Consider the following 10,495-nt stretch of genomic DNA (forward strand, 5'->3'; position numbering starts at 1 on the left):
TGTTCACTTCTTCCTCCCTACTCGTCTGCTTTTCCACTTCTTGCCTCTTAAGCCCAATGGCAGCACAGCACCCTTAATGATAGCAAGAGGCAAGGCCACTTTAAAAAGCTCTTGCATGTCACGCACAAAATAAAAAAAAAACATCCTTATGGACATGCAGCGAAATAAGTTGTGACCAAACATGTTGTTTGGGCTCAGAAAAGGTTGCACATTACTAAAGAAATAGAGACAGAAAATCTGTGCTTAATTTTTATTTTTGTTGAACATCTGTCAATCCCGTAATTACCCTATGAAACCTTAATTCCTTGAGAGCACAACAGATAATTACCTTTCAATATGACCAGCTAAGAGTGTATACCAAGTGCAGTGCAGCTTCAAGTGTGAAAAAAGTGCCACCAAAACCTAATCTCTTAACAATACCAGTCTGCACCACTGACACGTACCACGGCTGCTGCATAAAAAAAAAAAAAAAAAGTGCGGCCTGTCGCATGTATCGAAAACGCTGTGCTCCACCGTGGCACCACCAGCCGGGACTGTTTGTCTGGGATCGGCATAGAAAATGCACCACGAACACGCTTGGAACACCGTCGCCGAACGCAACCTGTCCCCCGCAACTTTGGCCCAGCCAAGCAGCTGAGAATGCAACTATGGCTGTCACGTTCGCTCACATTGCACCCAGCCAGACGCGGCAGGACCCACCATTTTTTCTTATCCCGCGGCCGTGCACGTACAGACGCACTATGACAGTACTGCCAAAAGCAGTCCACTCCGCACTCAAGAGGATAGAACTAATTATTCAGGGTTTCCAAGAGGAACGCACAATTTTATCGGCAAATGTAACACCTTTCAGTCAATGCATGGCCTGCTAACACTGCACTAGGCTGGCTGGTGCACTCTTGAGTTATGATAACACAGGAGCCCCACCTTCACCAGTGTGCACCAGTTAGTAAATGTTTTGAACGGGTTGCAAAAAAGGTGCGCTAACTATCTGTGACTTCAGGGCATTGAGGCTCCATAGTGTAGATACGGAGTCAACGGCTGCTTAAAAAGGCAAGTGGGACACAGAATTTAAAAGTAAGAACACCTTTAAGCACTAATTTTGAGAACCGCTACCGCTGTTATGCAATACAGAGGTCCTTAATGACTACAAGATGCTGTCATAGCAAGCCATCATAAACAATGCAACATTCTTCAATTTGCATTAGCAAACAATAAATTTGTACAAAGCACCTATTACAGTAGGCAGCAACATGTTCTGCCTTCATGTGTTCCGACTGCACTAGAATTCCTCAATCTAATAAATTTTGAATTTTTTCAAAGGGGCATGACTCAGTGACAACAGTGCCAAAGTTGCGAATAAATACAGAGAACAGGTTCCGCAGGTCTGCATGAAAAACTAAATGCCATGAAAAGTAGCACCAAAAGAATGATGACAGCTGTGTAAATTATATTGTGGGATTTACATTCCTGAACAGGCTGTGAGGGCAGCATAGCTGTGAAATATTGTTGACCACCCAGGGTTCTTTAAGGTTCACGTTATATAAAGTACGAGAGCAGTCGGAATAATTTACCCCACAAACCAGGTAGCTCACTCCACTCGTGCTGCCACATGAGCGCAATGTGCACAGCATCATTTGCGAGCACTGTTAGCAGAGCTAGCTGTGTGCATGGGAGCACCATAAAAACAGCTCCTGGAGAACACATTTTAATGTGCTTTCCAACAGGTGCCAGCACTTATCATGTGCAGGACACATGCAGTACACTCATAAAATTTAAATGTTTGCACCCTTTGGGGCTTGTCCCACAACAATAATCATCATCTGCCTTGCTTGCATCTCTTTTCTTGAAAACTCAGCACTAGCTACTTTCCTGCCGAGAATGCTAAGTTACTCCGGTAACATGCATGCTGTTCCTGACCTGGAAGTAACTGGTGTGCAGCATCAAAGTAAGGAAATGCCGGCAAGAAAGAAAATTATTGTTGTTTGACAAAGTAAGCCTCAAAGGGTGCTAACTTTTTTAACAGTGTAGGGCTTCTACAACTTGGGTTACCCACGTAAATGTGTCGTCAGTGCGTCTGGCATGTGCCAGGTAGATTCCTCGTTGGCATTGCTGCGCCACATGTTGGTGCCTGGGCTTGATTACATTTCTTCAAGTTTTTAAAGCGAAGCTTTCTTTGCCTCTTCCTTCCGACTTTCCCACTTCTGCTGCTCTGGCACACTGCGTCGAGGTGGTTCAGAGCAGGTATATACATGGCAAGAGTGTGGCAGAAAGGAAAAGCGATGCAAGAAACTCATTTGGAGCTTTCCACCGCATTGAATATGCACAATGCCCTCTGGAGCTCCATGGCGTGACACCCTCCCAAAAGCATTGCTGAAACTACAGCATTTACCTTTCTACTAACATGCAACCGTCCGGAGGGCAAGTATGTAGAATGGTAGGGAGGAAAGAATGGGAAGCGCCGTGGCAGCCACTAAATGATTGATTGGCACTCTTAGCTCGCAACTCGCATATACGGGGCTTGAGCGGGAGAGCGAAAAGGTAACATGAGAAGGCGAGGAAACGAGGATGCGCGCGCCCCCGAGGCATCCTACTAGACACGACAGCGGTTGCGGTCAAACTGGATAAATTTGAGGTACGGTAAGTTTCTGCTGGTTCTGATAAACACCAGGCAAATTTGTGAAGCGGGCAACTGACGCACGGCGTGCAGACTTAAAGCCGCATTAAACCACTGCAGTGTCCTGGGAACATCATCGCACTTGAACACTTCTGTGCCCTGCAGGATAGCTTTGCAGCTATGGCGCTCCTTGAAGTCACGGGTTCGATCTCCACCATGGCAGCCACACTGTCAAAGGAGTAGCCGCTACATCAACGCGCGCCATGAAATCGGAACAGCCTTGATTCCAGCTTTGCTCCCCCCACTGCCCCTTGGGTGCCCTGGTGATCCTATGCCACCTGCTTTAAAGACTGAGTCTCATCAGAATATCAGGTGCTCCCCTGGGGCCTCTGTTCGCCGGTTACACGTGCCCTCCTGGAGCAGTACTGGTGAAAAACGCTACCTATCGTAGCCACGAGAAAAGCACCCTGCAAAGAAAAAGGCGCCCCGCGATTTCTGCAGCGCTACCGCGTCCGTGAGAGGAGAACAATGCAATGCCAACGAGGAATCTACCGATCCATGTGCCATCCCATATAAGCTCGCCAGGTTGTTTCACTGAGCACGGCACTCCAGTTTCGTTCCCGGCTTTTATCCCTATGCCTCCACGGAATATCAGGTCAGGCACGCTCGAAAGACGCACACAGCGCTCAGGAGAAGTGAAACGGGCAATCACGACGACTCGCACTCAGAAGTTGTACCTCTTCGAGGTCGGTGTACGGTCCGGCACCTTCAGGGAACATCTCGTCCGCGACCACTACTCCGGGCTTCATCTTTTGAGCTTGCTGCTACACCGCCGACCCTGTTGTGTTGTTGTGATCGTAACAACGTAATAACAGGCCCCGCACACTCTCAAGTTCAACAAATGGCCACAGAGGGCGAAAAATCAATCGAGGCGCGTTTCAGCGTAAGCGCGCAAGTGTAGCTACTCTAATTTGGTCGAATACTTTAATTGGTGCTTTCTCTGCTAGGGGCGCTGAACATGCTGATTTTTTTTAATTTACACAAACCATTGACATGAACAATCGAGGTGTCTAAGGATGTTTTTTTACCTCAGGCAAATAGGCAGTTGATTTTTTTAAAAATTTGATTGTTGAAGCTGCTTTTTAGTCATAGCGTCAAGGTTTTTGTACTTGATTAACCACCGACAGCCGACAGCCTATTGGTATCGATGTGTTTCCTGGCCGTTGGCGTTCGAATACTACGGCGGTAAAACATTTTCGAAAGCATGCTGGTTTCGTCTGCGAGTCATTACACAGACTTGCTGTAAAGAGGTCTACTCTTGGCAAAAAATAGTGCCTCATTTTGTTTAGGCGTTGATTATCATAATGAATGCGGCGGAGGTTGACGGAATACGCTTGAAGGTACGTTTTTATGCCGTTGATCTCCATAACACCGTAAGTACGCAAACCGATGTCACAGAACACCCGATGCATCATTGTGTGTTCTCCGTCATCGCTTGTTTGCTGTACGCCTACTAATTCTTCACTTCTTCTTCAAGTGTTGCATCCTCCTTTTGTCCTTGTTCTCTTGTGCTTCACTTACAGTATGTCGTTCCGTCAGCTGTAATGCGCATTTGCAAAACCAATACGTTTGATAAGACGCAGTGGTTATCATAATTTCACTACACATGTATTAAGCTGGCACATGTGGTTCAGATAGAGATACCTGTGCGGACTTGCACGACGTTGATGCGGAGATTAGGATAATTATGACACCCGTAAGGAAGAGGCAGCTGACGGCCGTAAGCTGTTGCGTTCTTTTCGCCAAATTACCCGGCCTGGTAGTGCTCTAAAGATGCTGTATAAAAGTGACACGCGGTGACAGGGAAGTTATGTTTAGCAGCCGACTGTACGTTTTGTAGCTTAGGTCTTCTTTCTTGTGCGTCTGTGCTACCCTTATTAATGAGCCATTTCATGACTATGTTCTTGACTATGTAACCGCGTTTGTGTGGATCCGTAGACGTGTGCTTTTTGTTGTACTTGTAAAATGCAAATAAAATATTTTCAAGCTTACTCAATCTTTGGTGTGTGCGTTTATTCCAGTCGAGGCCATCGTGCCACCTGGAAACCGCACTCTGTCAGTAGCCCTACACGAAATGCAACAGCTGGAGCGCGGCGGCACAACTCGGGGTAACGGCGGCGTAATAAACGAAAAACCGCTCGGGATGCCCTTAAAAGTCAGTTCAGAGTGTGCCTTAACTCGATATGACTCAGCGCTACATATATTCTGCTGCGCCTTGATCGTGCTCCCGCCAGTTTGGTTGCTGTGTGGCAAACGTAGCGCCTACATACATATGTAGGCGCTACGTTTGCCACACAGCAACCTAACTGGCGGGAGCACGATCGATGCGCATCAGCCAGAACCCAGTAGGTAAAGCGACCATACTGTGCAAAACACCGTTTCCGGATGGATGGATGGATGGATGTTATGAGCGTCCCCTTTGGAACGGGGCGGTGGCTTGCGCCACCAAGCTCTTTCTACTATGCTGCCTAATATCCTACCTAGATTCACCAATGAAAAAAAAAACCACTATGAACTACCACGTCCAAATTTTCTGATACCCTATTGCGAACTGTGCTTTTGTACGTCTCCGTCTTTTGTCGTTTCCCTACTTTTCTTCCACCAATCCTCCAATCGCCTCTTACTGATGTCTATTGCGGACCTGTTTGCTTTACCACTGCTCCCGCTGAACCCAAGGGCTTCAAGGAGGCCAGTGGTGCCTAAATCGACCGCTGGATAGACGTCTTCACGTTCTAATAAAATATGCTCCGTCGTTTCCCTAGCTTTACCGCAGCAAGCACATGCTTCTTCTTCCTTCTTATATCTCGCTTTATAGGTGCGTGTTCTAAGGCATCCCGATCTCGCTTCGAAAAGTAATGAGCTTCCCTTTGAGTTATCATAAATGGTTTCTTTCCTAATTTCGTTTTTTCCCCTTAAGTAGTTACTCATGGCAGGTTTCTTTTCCATTGCCGCCACCCATGAGATTAATTCAGCCTCTCTGACTTTCCGCTTGACCTTCTTTGTTGCTGTGTTGCCCACCCCACAGGCCGCATACTTGCTGGTAAGCTTCCTAGTTCTTTTCCTCCACTGTTAATCAATGTTTTGCCTGTACAGATACCTGAACACTCTCCCAGCCCATTTACTTTCCTCCATATTCCTCAGCCGTTCTTCATACTCAATTTTACTGCGAGCTTCCCTCACTTCAAAACTAGTCCAGCCCATATCCCCTTGCACAGCTTCATTTGTAGTCTTCCCGTGAGCGCCCAATGCGAGGCGACCCACTGACCTTTGGTTCCCGTCGAGTCCTAATTGTACCCCTGATTTAAAGCAAACAACCGCATTTCCAAAAGTAAGTCCTGGAACCATTACCCCTTTCCACATACCTCGGAGGACCTCTTACCTATTGTATCCCCATAGCGCTCTGTGCTTCATTATGGCTGCATTTCTCTTCCCCTTGACTGTTATGGTTTTTTCCTGTGTTTCCATATATCTGTTGCCTTCGTTTATCCATATACCAAGGTATTTATATTCTGTTACCCGAGGTATTTCTTAGCCCTGTATCTCCACTGTCTGTTCACTGTTTTCATTGAATACAATAACACCTGATTTTCTAACACTAAATTTCAAACCTAAATTGTTGCCTTCCTGTCCACAGATATTAGCCAGACGTTGCAAATCACTTTGCTTGTTTGCGAGCAACACAATGTCGTCCGCATAAAATAAACCTGGGAGTTGCTGCTCTATTACTGTACCTGCCTGTTTGTATGAGAGATTAAACCCGATATTACTTCCTTCTAGCGCCCTCTCCATCCTCACCATGTACATCATAAACAGCAGCGGGGATAAAGGGCACCCCTGCCTCAGTTCCTTGTTGATATGAACTTTCTCCGCGCTCCTCATCCCCTCCCATTCAACGCAAACAGTATTTTCTAGGTAAATCTCTCTCAAAAGCTGTATAAAATCGTTACCTAAGCCTTCCCCTTCCAGAATATACCACAAAATGCTGCGGTCTACGTTGTCGTATGCTCCTGTAATGTCCAAAAAGGCCACATACAACGGTCTGCTTTCTGCTTTTGATATTTCAATACACTGAGTAAGAACAAACAAGTTATCATCCAAACGCCTACCTATTCTAAAGCCATTCTGAAGCTCTCCCAAAATGCCATTATTTTCTGCCCATGCTTGAAGCTTTAATTTGATTGCCTGCATTGCTAGCCTGTATATTACCGATGTAATGGTCAACGGTCTATACGAGTGAATTCTGTCTTTCTCCCCCTTACCTTTATAAATTAAATTCATTCTACTTTGTCGCCAACTGTCTGGTATTCGTCTATCTTTTAAAGTTTTTTTCAACTGCTTTCACGAGAGCTTCCTTACTTTTTGGTCCCAGTTAATTTATCAGCCTAACGGGAACCTCGTCTAGCCCTGTGGCTGTGCGCTTAGGAATTTTCTCTTCCGCTTTCTTCCAGTTTAAATTTGTAAGCACTAGCTCCTTTCCTCCTTGGGTCTCTTTCATGCTCTTTTTTTCTTCAAATTCAACCTTGTCCTTGCCTTGGAAAGATTCGGCTGTTACTTTTTGGATGTAATTTATTGCTGCTTCTCCTTCCAGTCTGTTTTCATCTTCGTCTAGGATATGTTGTTGTATTGTTGTTGCCTTCCTGCCTAATAATTTTATGTGATTCCAAAATATTCTAGGTGCGGCCTTCTTTTTCTCACGTATTTCTGACAACCAACGTTCACTTTCACCTTTTAATTTTGCTTGCACCAGTATTTGAACCATAGACTTTTTCTCCCGGTATATTTCCCATTTACTGGTTACTTCATCCTGTGGCAACTGCGCCTTCTTTGCCTGCCTGTGCTCTCGAGATGCTTTCTGTCGTTCGGCGATCGCTTCTCGTATCTCCTTGTTCCACCAGCTTTTCGGTTTCTTTTTTCCTTTCCAATGAACATGTTGTTTCTCTTTCCGTATTTCTGTCGTTACTACACTTAGAAGCTCACCATATTCCCACCCCTTACTTGGCGACTTGCCAATTTCTTCCTCCACTCTAGTGACTATATTTGCTATTTGTTCAGCGTTCAAATTTGGACTGGCCATTTTGCTTTCGTTGCTCTCTTTCCCAACTACATATCCCATATTCAAAATGATGCGTTTATGGTCACTCCCTATGCTGCTAAACCCTTCCTCATCGATGACCATTTCTCTCAACTTATCATGAATTCCTTCTGTCATCAGACAGTAATCAATGGTCGATTGCCGGTTTCCCACTTCCCACGTGATCTGTCCTTCACACTTAGGCCCTGTATTCACGATCACGAGGTTATGTTGCTCGCAAAGGTCTAGCATTGACTTCCCGTTATTGTCGGTATAGCCATCTAAATCCTGTATGTGGGCATTCATGTCACCTAATAGGACTATCTCAGCACCATTCCCGAAACCCCTAATATCAGCGCTTATGCATTCCACTAACTCTTTATTCTTCTCTGTGCAATTTATTCCGGTCCACAAATACGCAACTGCAAGCCAAGTTTCTTTCCCACTCATTGTAGCTGATAACCAAAGATGCTCTTGACATTGTGAATTTACTCTTCTCCATTTGGCTCCCTGATGGATGAGCATTCCGACTCCCCCTCCCTTTCTTTCCGACTTAGTTCTGTTGCACCCTTCCCATACATAATTCTCAATAACTGGCGGCTCTTCTGAGTCTCTAAGGTGCGTTTCTGTAACCGCATACACCCCTATTTGTTCTCTATGTAACTGCTCCTCAATCTCTGCCCACTTTTCCTTTCTTCTGCCGCCCTGCATGTTTATGTAGCCTATTGCATGGCGAGCTCTTGTTCTTGCTTTCCTCCTTTTCCTGTTATCGACGGCGATGCTCTTCTGATGTTCCCCTAGGGGACCTTCTTTATTACTACCTACTCTGACCTCCTGAGCGACCGCGGGCCCCCTAAAAAAGCAACAGCGCGACCCCCAAGTCGCCAGCCCACTTCTCGTGCTAGCCTGTAATTGAAGTGGATCCCATCTCGTTTAAAACCACCACAACTTCTCACTTCCCTGTTTACTTCGACAACCTCGAAGCCTTTCTCTCGGCTCATTTTCCATATTGCCTCATTGGCAGCCATTACGGCTCTTTGTACGTGACTGTCACGCACAGGCACCTCCGGCACCGTGCAAACCACGATCTGCACCTGAGGGGATAGCTCGCGCAAGTCGTCAACCCCCTTCGCCAAGCGCTGGGCTAGTCCTGGCCCTTTCCTGTTCAGGACGTCATTTAGCCCACCTGCTACTACGACAAGGTTGCGCACGTGGGCATTTTCCGTGAGCTTTTCTTTTGCTCGCTCCATGACAGAACCCAGTGTCTGCCCTGGAAATGTCCCTACCACCACTCTTTTGTCGCCTTTCACCCTCTCCACAATTGCTTTTGAGCACCCAGCCATGTTTGAGTCGCCAGCGATAATCACCCTTTCACTCTCTCCTACCTCTCCCTGCTTCCCGGCTTCCTGTGGCTGCAGCGTCGCCTCACTCGGGGCGTGTTGCGCTGCTTCGCTATAGCTACGCCGATTCACCGGCGGCGAGCTGGCGACCGCTTGCTTTGGCTCCCTGCCTCCCACTTCGCCCTCGCTTTGGTGTCCTGACCCGACATTATCCGCTGCCCGAGTCTCAAGAGCGTCGAGCCGCCTTTGCAGTTCGGCGCTCCTTTCTTTCGCCTCCCCAAGCTCGGCCACAGTCCTCACCAACTGCGCGGCCTGCACCGCTTCCACCTTGACCAACTCGGTGACTTTCTCCTGCAAAGCTACCCGCTTCTCCCGCTCCTCCCTCAGGTCTGCTTTCAGCTCTTCGAACTTGGCTGTCCAATTTCCTTCCAGTTTTTGGACTGCTTCCCTGACCCCTTCGCACAGCCTGCACGTAAAGCTAGATTCCTCCGCGTCTGCTAAGCTCTGGAAACTGGTCTCGTCGAGGGAGCACCAGCGCAGGCACTCGTCGCACTGCACTTGCTCCGCGTCCCCCGCGGCCTTCCCTTTCTTCGGTTTCATCGCTAGGCCTACGTCCTTAGGCTCAGCGAGCACGTCCGCCAAATCACTCACGCAAACCCGACCTCGACCGCTATCCCAAACAAAAACAAAGAATTATCACTCCCTACTCCATGTAAGAATCCGAAGAGCTAGCTGAAAGAAATACCCCCTAGGCCTAACGGGGGAGCCGCCAGACCTAGACAAAGCCTGTACGTTTCCTACTCCTACCAAAAATTCAAAATTTGCGCCCCTACTCCATGCAAAATAAAACACTTCAAAACACTAGCTAATAAATATAAAAGAGTACTTAGCTACGAACGAAGTCGCTGAAGCCTCGTCCACAGGAGCGTCCGCGTCTTCGAAAAACACAGCGGCACCTTTGAACCGTTTCCTGTTGTACAGCGCCACCCGTGGTCACATACTTTAGTTCACGACGCCACCGCTACGCTTATTTCCGTAGCACTGTGGAAGGTACAGTTTGCCTTCTCTAAGTTTGTATAGGTGTTCTGTGGTAATAATCCGAAGGAGAGCGAGAGCCCACTCAGGCCCCCACTCTCAAGTTCAACAAATGGCCACAGAGGGCAGAAAAATTGACCGCGCGCCGCTGCTAACAAAACCAACATAGTAGAATCACTTCAGAATGCTTACGTTAGTTCCAATATTTCCCGCTAGAGGCTCCTGACAGTGGAAAGTTTCCGGCCTGGAGTTTCGTAGGGTGCCTCGATGCGCGCGCCCCCCTCCGCCGCTCCGTGGAGGGTGGGGACATCCTTTGGAAGGGTCAGTGCCGCCTCGGCGAGGACGCGCGCCATATTTGTGCCCCCTCCCCGTCCC

The 10,495-nt window shown here is 47.5% G+C and overlaps 1 protein-coding gene across 5 annotated transcripts in view; it reads right to left on the reverse strand.

Moving 5' to 3' along the window:
* The window catches only part of LOC142573298 (COP9 signalosome complex subunit 9), a 91,675-nt gene extending 88,136 nt beyond the window's left edge, over positions 1 to 3,539 (reverse strand). For 2 of the 5 annotated variants that reach the window (XM_075682938.1, XM_075682936.1), the window contains exon 1: positions 3,352 to 3,534. In XM_075682938.1, the coding sequence (XP_075539053.1) occupies positions 3,352 to 3,423 (72 nt within the window). In that variant the 5' untranslated portion in view covers positions 3,424 to 3,534. Of the gene's footprint in view, positions 1 to 3,351 lie in introns of all 5 variants that reach the window. The other 3 variants (XR_012826293.1, XM_075682939.1, XM_075682940.1) reach the window with 3 other exon arrangements.
* Positions 3,540 to 10,495: the final 6,956 nt, after the last annotated feature.

Source organism: Dermacentor variabilis, chromosome 2, assembly GCF_050947875.1.
Source record: "Dermacentor variabilis isolate Ectoservices chromosome 2, ASM5094787v1, whole genome shotgun sequence".
NCBI classification, from domain to species: Eukaryota; Metazoa; Arthropoda; class Arachnida; order Ixodida; family Ixodidae; genus Dermacentor; species Dermacentor variabilis.